The sequence below is a fragment of the Ailuropoda melanoleuca genome, chromosome 13 (genome assembly GCF_002007445.2).
Source record: "Ailuropoda melanoleuca isolate Jingjing chromosome 13, ASM200744v2, whole genome shotgun sequence".
Classification (NCBI taxonomy): domain Eukaryota; kingdom Metazoa; phylum Chordata; class Mammalia; order Carnivora; family Ursidae; genus Ailuropoda; species Ailuropoda melanoleuca.
The window spans coordinates 2,906,187-2,921,801 of record NC_048230.1 but is presented as its reverse complement, the minus strand read 5'-3'; the positions used below and the strand labels follow the sequence as shown (position 1 = coordinate 2,921,801).

Here is a 15,615-nt window from a genome sequence, read left to right as displayed (position 1 = left end):
TTGCTAGTCTAGTGGGTAAAAAAAAAAAGCGGTAGAGATGAATTCCAACCGAGGAGCTTGAAGTTGGCGCTGGAACTGAAACTTGGAGGATAATAGCAGTTACTAAAAGGGAAGAGATGCTTCACAAAATGTAAACTTGAAACGTTAGAGAAGGGCACCCGAGCTGAGACATAAGGGCTTGGTGCAGAACAGGGAGGAATACGGTGTGGCCGAGGTGCAGGGTGCGGGGTGGGGCATGGTAGGCCACTCGGCTGGGTGCGGAGGCCAGCCCCGGCCTTGGGAGGCCCCGTGTGCCAGGCCAGAAGTGAGGGCTTTTTGCTGAAAGGTGCCTGAGATTTTTAAGCAGGGTATTTTGATGGTACCCAGGATCTGATCTATAGAAGTGACTGAGTGATGACACCATTAGGCTAACGGCACTGGAGGAAGATTCTTATTACTTTCAGTTTCCAAGAGGAAGGGGTGCATCACCCTACCTAGGGCCATGGGGGAAGCACCGGGTTTGGGCAGGATGCCGAAGGCACGGGGGAAAAGCATGGCTCGCAGCCTGTGTTGTGTTTTCCGCAGGAAAGGAAGGCAGGGCAGGGGCAACTGCGTAGGACTGGAAGTTTGAGAAATGATAGCAGGCGCTGGGCTATAGGGTGGTCTCTCACTGTCTGCTACCTGGCCCTGGGTTACTTAGGGCAGAGGAATATTGGCTTGGTGAATGGGGGTATGAACTCAGGGCTGGTTGGTTTGTATATGGAAGGTATGTACACAGAGGAGTCCTTTACCATATTAGGGCTCAGCTTGCCCTGGGGGGGTAGCTTTCTCCCTGGCCAGCTAGGCACCCCCAAGACATCAGAGCATCATAAAATATAAAAAAGAAAAAGACACGATGAATGCACAAGGAAGTGCTGTGCTTAGAGCTGCCGAGGGAGGAGTGGAGTGTGTGAGGGACGCCATCTGTACCCTCTGGCCCCCACAGAAAGCCAACAAGGGACAGAGCCGGGCCATCGAGCGCCTGAAAAAGAAGATGTTTGAGAATGAGTTCTTGCTGCTGCTCAACTCCCCCACGATCCCGTTTCGGATCCACAATCGGAATGGAAAGGTCAGGAAGGGTTGGTGATGGGACAGAGGCTCCTCATTCTGGGGCTGCCCATTCTTTAGGGCTCCGGTCTGTGCCCTGTGGGAATCAGGGACTCAGGCCCACTTCCCAAGGATGCTGCCCCAGCTCCTGCCCAGGACTCCCTCTCCCTGGGGTGTGGAGCCAGTGCCCCCTGCTGGCCATCCCCGGTACTGCCACTCCCGTGGCTGGGCTTCCAGGAAAGGAGGCTCTCCCCAGCTCCCACCTTTGCCAAGCCTGGGGGTGCCTGGGTGAGAAGGAGCCAGGAATATGCTTGGCCACATGGTTGCCCCCAATGAATTCTCATCTCTCTTCAGAGCTACCTGTTCCTACTGTCCTCGGACTATGAGAGGTCAGAGTGGAGAGAAGCCATTCAGAAGCTACAGAAGAAGGGTAAAGTCCCGCCCCACCCCACCCTGCTCCGAGGGTGTCTAGGGCAAGCCTCTTGAGTTTCCATGCACTTTCATGTCCACAGTCTCCTCTTCGCCCTTCACGGTCACTCTGTAAGGTGCCAGGGCAGGTGGCACTTAATTGATATTACTGATCACTTGATGCCCAAAGAATTTAAGTGATTTGCTTATGGCACAGAGTAAATTAGCGATAGGACTGGGGCCAGAGCCCGGGCTTGTCTGTCTCTCTCTTGCTCTCGCTGTTGCACATACACAGTTGCAAGCCACCTGTGACTGTCCCCATGTCCCTACAAGTCTTTCCCTCGCTTCCAGTGACCACCTCTGCCCCTAGAGCTAAGCTTTTTTCCTGCAGCAGCCCCCAGAGAAGAGCCGCCGGTCCTGGCGGATCATTGATGACAGTCTCCTCTCTCGGCTGCTCCTGCAGATCTCCAGGCCTTTGTCCTGAGCTCGGTGGAACTCCAAGTGCTCACGGGATCCTGTTTCAAACTCAGGACTGTACACAACATTCCCGTCACCAGCAATAAAGACGGTAAGATCTGGAACCCAACCCAAGCTTTCCTAATCAGCAGGTCCAAGCCCCAGGGCATTGCTAGAGCATTCCATGAGGACCTAGCCAGACACATGGTTGTAACAACTCAGTTGCCAGGTACACAGAGAGCTTGAATAGTTGTTCTCTACTGAGTTCCCAGATAGTCCCAGCTACTCCCCGGCCCCCTGTGGCTTGAGGGAAGTCTCTGGCACCCTCATGCACCGGAATCATGTTAATATGTTCATGAGGTAGTCAGATAATGGAAGCAAAAGACTAAAGCATGGGGCATGGTGGTGGTAAAGGAGGAAAGGATAGGTGGAAGCGTATGAGAAATAAGGCCAGAAGTTTCCAGAGACCAGATCTTGGAATGCCAAGCAAAGGAGTTAGTTCAAGCTGAGGAGCCTAGGGGAGGTGTTTGAGCAGGGGAGAGCTGTCCTCAGGGCTGGTCCAGAATGGGTAGAACCTGGTTGCTAATGGGTGCTGGGAAGGGGTTTTGAAGGCAGGCTCTCCCCTTTGGGGTTATCTGCCCCTGCCCCAAGTTAATTTTCACATTGAAAGGCTATACTGAGGACAGCCAGGGGATAGGCAGGATTCAGAGGTGGAGGAAAAGTGCCCCTGGGGAATGGTCTGAAATGCCTGGCCCAATAGGGAAGGCGGCGTAGATTGGCCTTCCAGGCTGAGTGGTGGGAGAAGGGGTACCAGTTCATGTTCCAGGAAGCAGTGGGCTCTGGAAACTTCTTCCTCCACCCACCAGGTGGTGCTGCAAGACCAAGGCTCAGACTGTGTCTCACACCCCTTTGGCCTTCCTACAAGCCTGGGGTGAGAAGGGGCTGAAGCTGGCCTCTCGCCAACCCCTACCCGGGTGGGGGCTTTCCTCTCTTACAGACGACGAGTCTCCAGGACTCTATGGCTTCCTCCATGTCATCGTCCACTCTGCCAAGGGGTTCAAGCAGTCAGCCAGTAAGTGTCCCTGACCCCCAGCCCTAGGAAGAGCAGGAGCCATGGTTCATCCGTTCACAGGAAGTCCCTATGGACCCATTGCATGGGGCCTCCCACGGCCCAGCAAGTCTGTGCTGGTCTGCCCAGGCTGGGCCCCTGCCAGCTGCCCTGACATGTGGGTGGGCACTCCCCCAACGGGCAGGAACCAGCTTCTTTTGGCAGGAGGATTATTCCTGCCTTGTGTCTCCAAGGTCTGCCCTCCCCCCAGCCCTCCCCAACTCCTGGGTGTCTGAAATCCTGGACTCTAGCCCCGCATCTGCCAGTGACAAGCTGGGTGACCTTGGGCAAATCTCTTAACCTCTCAGAGCCTCGGCTTCTTTCTCCATAAAAGGCAAACACTTGTTAATGGGGACCGAAGAGCGGGCTCAGAGATGACTGAGTTCTGTGCTGTCAGCACACTGCCACACACATCCCCTCTTCTGCCTTCTTTCTCACCATCTCCCAAATCCATGCAGTTCTTAGCATTCGACGAGATACAACGACACTTTTTTATCTAATTTTCCCCCATGGGAATTTTTTCTTCCCATTTGCCAGATGAGAAAACTGAGTCACGGACAGATAAAGGGACTGAACATCACAGAGGATCAGAAACCCAGGGCTCCTGACTCCTCTCCTCTCCTCCTGCCCCCAGCCCCTCTTCTTTGTTTCTGGAGGGTGAGATCTGTCCTGGGCCCCTCTACCTGCACTGTACCACACAGAGAACGTGGTGTTTGGCTTGCAAATAGCCATTCAACAAACATTTACTGTGAAGTTCATGGGGTACCTTACTTCTGGGTGCCTGGTACCTTACTAGGTGCTGGAGAAAACTCAAACGTGGCCAGCATGAGGATGATGGCTTGGCCTGTTTCAGAGCCTTTTCAAGTGCATTTTCTGCTCTGATCTCCCTGGCATCCCTCCAGGGTCCCTGAGGTCACTCCCATGTACCAAAGCCCATACCTTTCACATTAAAGCAGCCTTTCTCTCAGTATGGCCAGGGCCACCCTGCTTACCACTCAGGCTGTGCTGCTCCTGCACCGGGGCAGCCTCCTGGACCCTCCCGACACACAGAGTCCCCTTCTAGGGGGCAGTGCCCAGGAATATTCCTGGTTGGTAAGTTCTAGAAAGCTGTTCCACACGCCTGGGTCTGTGGCCCAGCGTGCCCAGATGCCTCACCCTCTCTCTCTGCTCCCTTGGCCGGGATGGGGCTCAGGGAGCAGGGCCAGGGAGGTGGCGTGGCCCCCTCTCCCAGAGCAGTGTTCTGCCTCCCAAACTGGGTCGGGGGGGTTAGGCATGAGGTGAGCTGCTACAAAATCTTTCCTGACCTCCAGATCGTCCTCACCTCCTCCCTCCACCGGCCTCTGGCACCACTCACATGTTCACTGTGACCCAGTGGGCTTAGGCCCCATGAATCTTCAGCCATGGCTCTTTGTCCTAATCTGTTCATTACATCTGCACAGTCAGGCCTGGGGGGTAGGCACCGTTGTTTGTCCTGCTTTACAGATGAAAGCACTAAGGCGGAGAGGTCCAGTGATTTGTGCAGAGCTGGAATTTGAGCCCAGACAGTCAGACTCAAAGCCCTCCTTCTGTCTCATGAACTTTCCCCTAAACCCTGACAGTGCTCACTCACACGAAAGTCAATAAATGGTATGGCACTCATGCCCTCCATCTCTCCACCACCCAGACCTGCTCTCTGATCTGGCAGAGGCCGGGGTGCTTAAGGCCTCTGGTGTTGTTTGCCTGTTAATGTGTGCCCACCTCCCAGCTTGCCTGGATACCCAGCTATGTCTGGTCTGCATCCTGCCCAGCCAGAGACAACTCGGGAGCCGCTCCATCCACTCTCCCTTCTGAAGAAAGCCCTTTAATGTCCACCCTCTGACCTCTGCCCCTTGATTCACACTGCAGAGGATTGGCTCTGATACCCCCAGAGCACCTTCAGTGCACCATTCCACTGGGATACCACCGTGGCCACTCCCATGGAGGGGGATGGGTGTCAGGGTCTGAGCCCCAGAGGAAGGGTGTGGATTTGCAGAGTGCCTGGAGTGGCTGCCCAGTGCTGTGGGCACGTCCACTGGGTCTCAGAGTAGAGGGGAGAAGATTTTCAGCCTTAAAGGCCACAGTTCAAGATAGAAACACCAGGAAAATCTCCCCTTCCTCCCTCCCCAGCCCTCTACCACGTTGTTTCCAGAAGTACTTGGGCGGTGGTACTCGCTGTGTGCCCTGTCCTTGGTGCCATGGGTGCACCGGGGCTAAGAACACGAGGCTTCTGCCTGTGTGGCGTGGATGTGGCGAGGGGAGACAGACAAGCAGAAAAGATGACTTGAGTTAAAGTCAGGTGCCATGAAGAAAATAAACCAAGCTTTTAGAACATGGGGGGGCATTTTTGGTTGTCTCAGTGAGTGGGGTTTACTCCAGATTTTCAGCCACCCAGAGGCCAAATGCCTTCCAGAGACTTACACCTCAAACTGAGGCTTCCGTGGTGAGGAGGCAGCCAGGCAAGGATCAGGGATGGAGGGAGTGCAAGGGCCCTCAGGTGGGGGCAGCGGGGTAGGCCAGGGTCACTGGAGGGCAGTGAATGAGGCAGAGGGGGCAGAGCCGGCTAAGAAGAGGGCAGAGAGGTGGGAAGGAGCCAGAGCACATAGGGCTGTGAGAAGGGGAACACGGAGGGCTGTCCTGCAGGGATGTCGGGGGGACAGAGGCATTTATCCCCCTTTCCCTCCTGCGGTCCCGAGCCTCGGGCCTCACTCGGTGTGTCTCTTCCTGTCCCCACTGCAGACCTGTACTGTACCCTGGAGGTGGACTCCTTTGGCTATTTTGTCAGCAAAGCCAAAACCAGGGTGTTCCGGGACACGACAGAGCCCAAGTGGGATGAGGTGAGTGGAGGCGGCTGGCATCCCCACAGGGACCCCTGAGCTTGTCCCCAAGTGTACCCACCCCACTCCCTGTGCTCACTTGCTGTTGACTGCTGGCTGGATGAATTCTGTCTCCCCAGTCCCTCTGCCCTGCACTCCCTGCTCACTTAGCATCTGATACTATTTGCGACTAGACGTGGGGTTTTCAGCTCAGGCCCAGACTCCACTCCGCCAGCAGTTCGGAGGCCTCTGGAGCTCCAGAAAGGGAGACGGTTCCTCCATGCCTTATGACATGCTTCTCTTGGGCCCTTGTCACCCCCTTCCAACCCTTGCAAAGTTGGGGCCCACACCTGCCAGGAAGCCTTGGAGGTTCAGTATCGTTGTACCGTCTTTTCCCCAGGAGTTTGAGATTGAGCTGGAGGGCTCCCAGTCCCTGAGGATCCTGTGCTACGAGAAGTGCTATGACAAGTCCAAGGTCAACAAGGACAACAACGAGATCGTGGACAAGATCATGGGCAAAGGGCAGATCCAGGTGAGGGTCCAGACGCAGCCGGGGCACCAAGGCAGGCCTCTGGGAACTGCCAGGCGATGGTGCTACTGGGAAGGAGTCCTTGTCACCAGTCTTCTTGGTTAAGGTGCTTGACCTTTTGTGACTTGGGTTCAAAACTGGTTTGAGAAAAGTTCCCCAAGGTGGTGGTTCTCTCCTGCTGGAGATGGTGTCTTATTCTAGCTGCAGAAGCCCTCGTGCGCCCGCTCCCTCCGGCCTCTGTGCCTGGTTCAGGTGCACCATGCACTCGCCTGCACAGTGGACTGGAGGGGTGACAGCTACCTTTGTTTTCACATCCCAGCTCTGGTCTGCTGGGGGCTTTTCCCAGGAACACTGTGTTAAGGATTCTGAGGCTGTATCCATGAATGCTGTATTTGATTAGCAATGTCTGCCATTGGAGGCATGAGGCCTTGAGCCTTTGCCACTGGACTGGAAGGGCTTAGGACCCAGCTGGCTTGCTGGGGGCTGGTCTCTGACTTGTTGCTGGGGCAGCTGCGCCTTCCTCATGCCGGGAGCTGATTGACTTACGGTGGTTCTCTGGGTATTGATAGAGCCAGGTCCTGAGTCGGGTTAAGAGTATTCATGCCTCAGCTGTGTTGCTTGGAGGCCCTTGTTTGCGGCCTGTGTCCCTGAACAGTCTGCCCGTTTTGAAGATGACTGTTCATTTACCGACCAAGAGGATGTAGGTCTGGGGAGATGACAGTCAGCACGGGGACATCCACACTCCATCTGGCACCAGGTGTGGCCTCATGCTGGGGACACAAGTGGCCTCATTGGGGGTGGATTCTGTGACCCTGAAATCAAGGGGAACTGGCACTGGGACTGAGCCCATGAGTGTTCGGTGTTTTGAGCTTCTTAACAATTGCCCAGATGTGATCTGGTGTGGGGGGGGGCGTGGAGCTGAACGGCGCTTTTCTGAAGAAAGTGTGTGTTCTCTGGTGCCCTGTGTAGGCTGCGGAGTTTGGTATCTGGCTTTTGGCTAGGTGTTCTTGGTGGTGGTGCCCTTCGGGGACCCATGTGAGCCTCCACCTCCCCCCACCTCTTTCACCTGAGTGTTTGAACAGGGGAATGGCATCGTCCGGTGGGGGCCCAGCCATCTGCCTCACGTCACCCCGTGTTCCTGTGCACGTCCCTTCCTGATGCTGTGGGACCAGTTCTTGAGCACTGTCGCCAGGGAGACGGTGCTGCCAGGCAACCATAAGCCAGTCCTTCATCATTTAGATGAGAGCGAGGTCTATAAATTCAGTCCTGGAGCCTACTTCCTGCAGGGATGAGGCGGGGAGCCCTGTCTCCATATTCCTAGGCTGGCCAGAAGGACAGGCAGGGAAGGCGTTCTGCCTGGCCAGCCCCAGGAGATATCCAGCCAAGAAACGTGAGTGGTTGCCGTCCTGGCCTTGAAATGGAAGGCCATGAAATGGAAGAGTTAAGAAGGCTGTCCAGGGCAGCCCGCTCAGGGAGCACCATGGGCCCTGAGCCCTCCAGAACCCAGATTACAGGGCCCCATGGCACCATCCCCACCTGGACTTCCAGCCCCATTGCTTCCCTCCCCCTCGTTTCTGTCAGCCACACAAGCCCCAGGGGAAACACACCATAAATCATTACATCTTGGAGACAGGAGCAGATGGAGGCTTTGGGGGAAGGGGAGGAAGCCAGGTTATGTTTGGCAGAGCAGAAAGCACAGTCTGGTAAGGAAAATGTTTCTGTGTTTAAGCTTCGAGGAATGTTAAATGCCTGGGAGTTGATATTAAAAGAAACACAAACCTTCCCGCTGCCAGCCGACCTGGGCCTATAAGTGGCCAGTTTGGAGCCCGCATTCTCTGGAGAACTTTGGAGTCTCCCAGCCCTCAGCTCCTCAGGGCACAGCCCCAGTGCAGCCCTTGGCCCTTAGCTGTGGAGCCGTCTTGCCTGCCTTCCTGTGGGTCAGGGAGGGGTGAGGGTGTCCCGAGAGGGGTGTGCCATACCTTGTGAAGTCTGCTTGCCCTGTGATGCCCCTTGGAGCCCCTGAGGATGACCAGGCTGGGTGGAAAGGCTGCACTGAGCCATTCCCATGCGGCCAGGCCCCCCGGAGCCACTGCACAGTCTGTTCCCACAGCTTGCTCCCACCTCCCTTTCTGCCACGTGTCCAAGGAAGGGAATTGGCAGCAGCCTCTGGCACTTGGTTCTGCTCCCCTTCCCAGGCTCCGAGGATGGAGCGAAAGGTGGCCTTTCAGTGGTGCCATCCTTGCTAATGTTCAGGTGGCCTGAAAGAGAGGCAGGGGGAAGAAGGCCCCCCTCTGTCCCCGTCTAAGCCCCTTCTCACTCAGCGCATCCAGAGAACAGCACGAGACCCCATTTCCTGAGCTCCAGGTGTTTGCTCCAGAATGAGTCTCTCTCTGGGTTTGCCTGATGTGGCGGTGGGGGCAGGGAACCTGGAGCAGCAGGCTGGGAGTGGGGGGCAGCATGCAGGGACAGGCAAATGGCAACACTAATCAGCAACATGTGTGTGCAGCACTTGTGCTCTTGGAGGCCCATCCCCAAACATGATCTCCTCTGATTCTCGCCACGGCCCTGCCAGGAAAATGACAGTCATATCCTCCCCATGAGGACACTGAGGCCTGCAGCCTCTGCTGACCGTGTGCAGAGAAGCCATGCCCTCTCCCCTGTGTTGTATCTCTATGCCCCAGGCCTCCATCAGGGAATCTCCCAGCCTGGGTACAGGGCCCTGGCATGGCTAGTGGTCTGGAGAAGGAGCCAAGGTGAGGTACCACCCCAGCATCCCACTTGATGGTATAAGTGAGCCTGAGCCTTCTTTAGTCTGGAGTCCTCTTACCCTGGCGGGGGACACTTACGTTCTAGGGCACCTGGAGGGAAGCGGAGTGAGTGGGCATGCATGAGAAAGAGCCAGGGAAGGGAGACCTGCCATCCCTCTGCCATGTACCCAGCACAGGCTGGCCGCTCCAAGGGCCATAGGGGCCTGGCTTCAGGATGAGACAAGTGTATCAAGGCATGCCAACCCACTAGAGACCACAAGATGCCGATGTCGGTACTGATGATGACAACGCGTGCGAGCTTCCTGGGAGCCCAGCATTGGGCTGATGCTCACAGCCGTTATCTCGGGGGTCCCAATGGGGAAGGAAAGCGATCACAGTTAGGTGAGAAAGTTGAGGCACTGAAGGGGTGAGTAACCTGTCCAAGGCCAGGCAGCCCGCGGAGAGAGAGCCAGGGCCAGAAGCAGGACTAGAACCAGGACGGGAAGCAGGACCAGAAGCCAGACTGGAACCAGGACCGGAACCAGGGCCGAAAGCAGGACCAGAACCAGGACCAGAAGCAGGACCAGAAGTCAGACTGGAACCAGGACCAGAAGCAGGGCCGGAAGCAGGACTAGAACCGGGACTGGAGCCAGGACTGAAAGCGGCACTGGAGCCAGGACCGAAAGCAGGACTGGAAGCAGACCCAGGCCTTGCCCTCTGCAGGTGCTCTCCCGTCAGCCACTGTTCCCTACAGAATAAGATGGAAAAGTGTGGGGCAGGAATTCGAAGAAGGCAAAATCATCGTGGGCTGGAGTTAGGGAGGCTCCTGGGAGGCTCCTGGGAGGAGGTGGAGGGAGAGGGATTTGAGAGCGCTGGATTTTTTAGATTCCAAATGCAATGTTTACATTAGAAGGAAAATGGCAATTACAGTAAAGAGACTAGAAACATAATCACTAAGCACCCTACCCCACTCCTCTGAAACAGCCGTTTGATTTTGTGCCTTTTCCCTTCTTCAGGCATAGAAATTTTACATAGTTTTAATCACAGTGTGTATTTTGTATTTTTTCTATTTTCACGTAATAGCATCATAAACCTCCCTTTTTTCTAAGGCCATATGTAGTTTTTATAATGACCTTTTTTGTTACATTGTCAAAAGCACTTGTTATACCTCATAAAAATCACTTCTACATAATGGCCAGCACATCAATTGCCATTTTAAGTCTCTGTGTTATTCTAGCAAGGTGGGCAAGGCTCTGGATCAGCAGAAAGGAGCAGGTGGGCATTCAGGGGAAAGGGCCTTCACAGCCATGCAGGGAGGTGGAAACGTGCAGGGAGTGTCCCGGGAAATTAAGGAGCCCGCCTGCCCTGAGCAGGGGGGATTGTGAGTCACGAGTAAGAGGGTGGTTGATGAAATGAAGGGGATCAGTAGGATTTTAGGCCAGAGGACTCCTAGAAGGCATTGAATCCAGTCCTGTTTTGGGTCGAGAGGGAAACTGAGACCAGAAAGGGTACGTGGCACCATGCCACAGTGGCTGAGCAAGGGCTCTAAATTCCGGAGTCCATCCCGGTGATGTTGGGTTGGCTGCTGGACAATGAATGAAAGAAAATCCTCCTAGGTGGGGCAGGGGCAGACTTGAATGTCAGTCTGTGACCCTCAGGGGTCTGCCCTTTGTCTTTACAAATTCAGTGGAGCTATGTTTCCCCTCCACCCCCAGCTGGGTGTGTTTCTCCTCTTCTAGGCTCAGGAGTCCCCCCTTTGTCTTTTCCCCTCCGCCCCCAAGGGGCCAGTATCTCCAGATTCCCCATCCAGGCCACCCCCACTGCCCGCCTCCTCCTTGCTGCCCCGCTGGCCCAGGAACCTCTCAGCCAGGAGGCCCCCCTTTGTCTGCCTTGGCTCCCTGGCCCCGGGGGACTCCCATATATTTATCCCAGTCTATTTCCAACCAGGCTGCTCGAGGCTCCAGATGTGCTGTCCCCAACTGGGACTTACCCACTGGCTGATTAGCATATTCCCAGGGCCCAGCCTGTGTTGACTGGCTGGGCCAGAGGGGAGAGCTCTTCCTGAGGACCCCACAGCTCAGTTCCCGCCAATGACTCCAGACTGAAGAGGAGTCTGAGACCTAAGCCACCTTAGCCAGACGAGCCCCTCCATGCCCCTGCTCCCTACCATTCCTTGTTCAGCCACAAGCCTGGGGACAACCCCCACCCTCGGCTCTGTCCCCCCCACACACCCCAGGGTAGGAGGCAGCTTCGCTTTGGGAGTACTCAAGACCCTGGTGTGGGAAGGGCAGGGTCCCAGGCCAGGAAGGAAGCTCCAGCCATCCTGGTGCCCTGCACCCCCAATTGCAAATTTCAGGCCGAATGGGATGCCTCACCTCCTTCTTCTTCCTTTCTGAAGCTTAGAACACAGGTCTGAAGGGGAAAGGGGAATTTCTGTAACAATCTTGACCTGGGTTCTTGGAAGCTTGTTAAGGGTTCAGCTCTATTATAAATGACACTCAGGAGGGGGTCATGAAGGCCAGTTCCCTGCCTTCAGGACTAGGATACAGAGCCCAGACTGGCAAATCTGACAATATCTAGACCCTTACTTTTTTTTCAACTGTGGTAAAATATACATAGCATAAAATTTATCATTTAAATAATTTTTAGGTCTACCATCCGGAGGCACTAAGTACATTCACATTATTGTGCAGCCTTTGCCACCATCCATCTCCAGAACTTACTTTCTTTTATTTATTTATTTTTCCCAGAACTTTCTTATCGTCCTAACTGACCATACCCATTAAACAGTAACTCTCCAGGGGCACCTGGCTGGCAGTAGAGCACACAACTCTTGATTTTGGGGTCATGAGTTCAAACCCCACCTCGGGCATAGAGCTTACTTAAAAAACAAACAAGCAAGCAAGCAATCAGAAACACAATAATTCCCCGGGCAACCACCATTTGACTTTCTATGATTTTGACTATTCCGTTCCAGGGACTTATGGAAGTAGAATCCTACAGTATTTGTCCTTTTGCAACTTCACTTGGCCTGGTGTCTTCAGGGCTCACCCATGCTGCAGCATGAGTCAGAATTTCCTTGCTTAAGGCTGAGTAACATTGTATGCACAGGCCACGTCTTATTGATCTGCTCATGCACCAGGGGACATTTCAGTTGTGTTCACCCTAGACTCTCTTCCTTTCAAGTAGGAAAAAGAGCCTAGTCTTTGAGGATGGAGATTTCATAGCCTCCTTCTCTCCAGACCCAAGGTTCCCCACCCCCACCCAGTTACGCATCGGTCTCCAGCTCTCACAGAGAGCAGGGCCCCATGAGCGGAAGACACAACTGGTCACTATTAGCCTCTTTTGGTTAAAACAGTTGCCTCCTGGCTTTCTCTCCCCCGAGTTAGGCATCCCTGTCTCCTTGCCCTTATATCTTCAGATCTCATCTGCCTTCCCCTTGGTCATGGTTTATAGATATCGAATGTGGAGGGAGTCAGAGGTTCAGAGGGGGTCAGAAGATCGCCATCTGAGTCCTTTGATCTGGGGGCCTCAGTTTCTTTATCTGTTAAATGGGGATAATCATCCCCACTCTGCCTTCATCACCAGCTTGTTGTGAGGCTCAAAAGAACGGAATGGACCATTCAGAGCTATGATGTGACATTCATCCTGTCACCAGCTTACACACGCATTCCTACTTGCCGAGCCCCCTCTAAGTGTCGGGTGCTATGCTGCGGGTACAAAGAACAAACAGGACCTCACCATGCAGTCAAGGAGACAGAAGAGAATTTTGATTCATTGGTGTCGATGGGCCTTTGAGGCCAAACAGATCTGGGGGTCAGTCCTCCTTTCTCCTTTCATTAGTTGGGAGAACAGAGTAAGTTACTTTATTTTCTGAGCCTCAGTTTCCTCAACCATAAAATGGGTCCTCATGAAACTTGAATGTGCAAGTCCATGAAGCCCTTGGCACAGGGCTGGCAGAGTCCATACTCATCTAATGATGGCAGCCCTTTGCCCAAACTGGCAGGTCCTGGTACACTGTCCTCCACCTTCCTGCAGGGACTCCAGGTGTAGCTTGTCAAGCAGCCCCCCCCCCCCCCCCCCCCCCCCCCCCCCCCCCCCCCAAAGGCCATCAACTGCAAGAGGCCTCCTGTGTATGGACCTTAGGCTGGCTGAGGCCACATCTGTTTTCTTATGCTGATGAAGTCAGATCCAGCTTTGATGAACTGACCTCAGAGTAGACTGGAGGTCAAGGTTAGGGCCCTCACCACCTGCCAGCCGAGACTTCCCTGCCTTAACCAGGGCTTGAGCAGCTCTGGGCTCTTCCCCCTTGGTGCAGCTCGCAGCCTGGCGTGGTGTGGTCAGGCCCAGAGCACAAAGTGAGTGAGGAGCCGGGAACAAGGGGCCATTGTTGGCCTGCAGTTGTTTCTGGTTTCAATTACTCCGCAGAGCAGGAGGAAGTTCAGAGTAAGCGTGGGTCGGGAGCCTGCTAGGGCAGGGGTCTAGGGCTCCCCCCGCCCACATCCCTGTCTCTGGTCCCCGAGGGGTCTGTTGTCCCTGTTGATCCTGCCGGAGGGTCAAGCGTGCCAGCTTTATTGCTCTGGGAGCCTGGGCTCTGGGGCATTGGTCTGGTTGACCCCAAAACACTTTTAATTCTTGGCCACTCTAGTTCTTCATGGCTGGTACCAGGAGGTGCCGGGTCCCCCCCTGGATGGGGTGACAGAGGGGCATTCACGTGGGTCCTTAACACCTTCTCCCAATGTCCTTCAGGCCACACTGTCCACAGCTGGGTCCCTGGGTCCTGGGAATGGCCTGGTTTTGACCAGGGGGGTGGGGGCAGCTGTGAGGAAGCCTTGGAGCTGGCTTCTCCCTTTCATTCCATCACCCCAGCCCCAACCCCTGGCCTGACACCTCACAGCCCTAGGCAGCTCCCTACCCCAGAACACATCCCAGGTCGCTGCAGTGGCTATGCTGGGTGTGGCTCTCCAGCCTTTCCCCCGGAAGGTAGGCCCCTCCCTTGCACCCATCCCAGGCCTGATGTGCGTGATCAGGGGAAGACTCTGCTTCTAGAGTCTGCGTTTCCTATCCCTGCCGCCTGCTGTTCTCAGCGCTGGCCCACTTGGGAGTCTTCCCTTTGCCGCTGTCATCACCACTGTGCCAGCCTAGAGGCATGTGGGGACGGGGGAGGGTGAGTGCCAGGACTGTTCCTCTCCCTGCCTCAGACACTACTTCCTCCCAGGAGCCTTGGGACTGGAGCCATTGCCTTGTCCCCCCACCACTGGGGTTGCCCTTTGTCTTCCTCAAGACAGGTCCAGATGCCTCAGTTACACATGGAGAGCAGGCAGCATGATGGGGGAAAGCCAGAGGCAGGATCCCTTGAGAGGGCCGCCCTGCTGCCCAAAGACTTCCCCACACTCGTACAACCTCTCTCTTCCCACCCTTGCTCAGCCGCCTGTCTCCCGGGTGCTCCTGATTTGGGGAGGCAGACCCTGCCCAGTGGATTCTGGAGACAGGAAGTATTCAGTCGGAAGCAGCTGAAGGCTCAAGTCTCCCTCTTGCTCTCCCACCCCATTTGGAAATGCCACCTTGAGGGGCAGGCTGGCTGCCCACTCCCTAAGCCCACCTCTCAGGGCTGGGTCCGGGGACGGACTCGTTCAGGGCCTGAGAATACCCAGCTTTTCTACAAACCAAAAGAGGGGTGCTCTCTTCCAGCTCTGGGGGACTCCTAGACTCAGGCAGAAGAGCCTGAGTTGATCCCAGTTCCACTCCCTAATAGCAAGGTGGCCCCAGGTGACCTCTCTGAGTGCTCCCTCTCGAAACCGAGCCCGGCTGAATATTAAACGAGATTCCAGAGGTGATTACCCCGCCTGCTGCGCACACTCAGTAACTGCTGAGCTCCCTGCAGGGGAGCCTGCAGCTGTATCCTAGAAATCCAAAAACTGGTTCCTAGGGTGGTCTTACTTTTGATGTTTTTAAAACCTCTGAGAAAAGGACTTAGTAGAGGAATTGCCAGGGACATCCCTGAATGAGGGCTGAGGTGGATATGAATGCTGTGAGGGGACAGCTCTCGTGGGCTCTGCCAACCTCCCTCGCTGCAGGTGCCGCAGACCTCACCGCGGCCCGCCACTGCAGCCCAGCTTCCGCCATGGCATCGAAGGGGGTGAGCAGTGGTGGCCCTCGGCAAGGGTCTCACCGCCCAGGCACACCCTGCTCCTACCCTTACAGGCAGGCACTGAGCCGTGCTGGCTTCAGGGCCAAGGTGACCCAGAAGGCACCAGCCTGAATGACTCGATAAGCATTATCCCATTGTAAGGCCTTCGAAGGGAGCTCACACCAGCAAAGCAGAGGCCCACAGTTTTCCCAAAACAGAAAAGTAGAGATAAGACACGAGTTTCAGATCCAGGACTCTGACCCGGAAGTTTCCTTAAAAAGCCCCTAATCTCCCTGGCCTCCACATCTCCCCACCCTGAGGGCCGGAGGGGGCCAGTGGCT

The 15,615-nt window shown here is 55.3% G+C and overlaps 1 protein-coding gene across 4 annotated transcripts in view; it reads left to right on the top strand.

The window, feature by feature from the left end:
- ABR (ABR activator of RhoGEF and GTPase) overlaps window positions 1-15,615 on the top strand; it is a 176,025-nt gene that overhangs the window by 131,669 nt on the left and 28,741 nt on the right. For all 4 annotated transcript variants that reach the window (XM_034640590.1, XM_019798977.2, XM_034640591.1 and 1 more), the window contains 6 exons: window positions 965-1,087; window positions 1,420-1,495; window positions 1,937-2,041; window positions 2,927-3,001; window positions 5,792-5,889; window positions 6,269-6,400. In XM_034640590.1, the coding sequence (XP_034496481.1) occupies window positions 965-1,087; window positions 1,420-1,495; window positions 1,937-2,041; window positions 2,927-3,001; window positions 5,792-5,889; window positions 6,269-6,400 (609 nt within the window). The remainder of the gene's footprint in view (window positions 1-964; window positions 1,088-1,419; window positions 1,496-1,936; window positions 2,042-2,926; window positions 3,002-5,791; window positions 5,890-6,268; window positions 6,401-15,615) is intronic.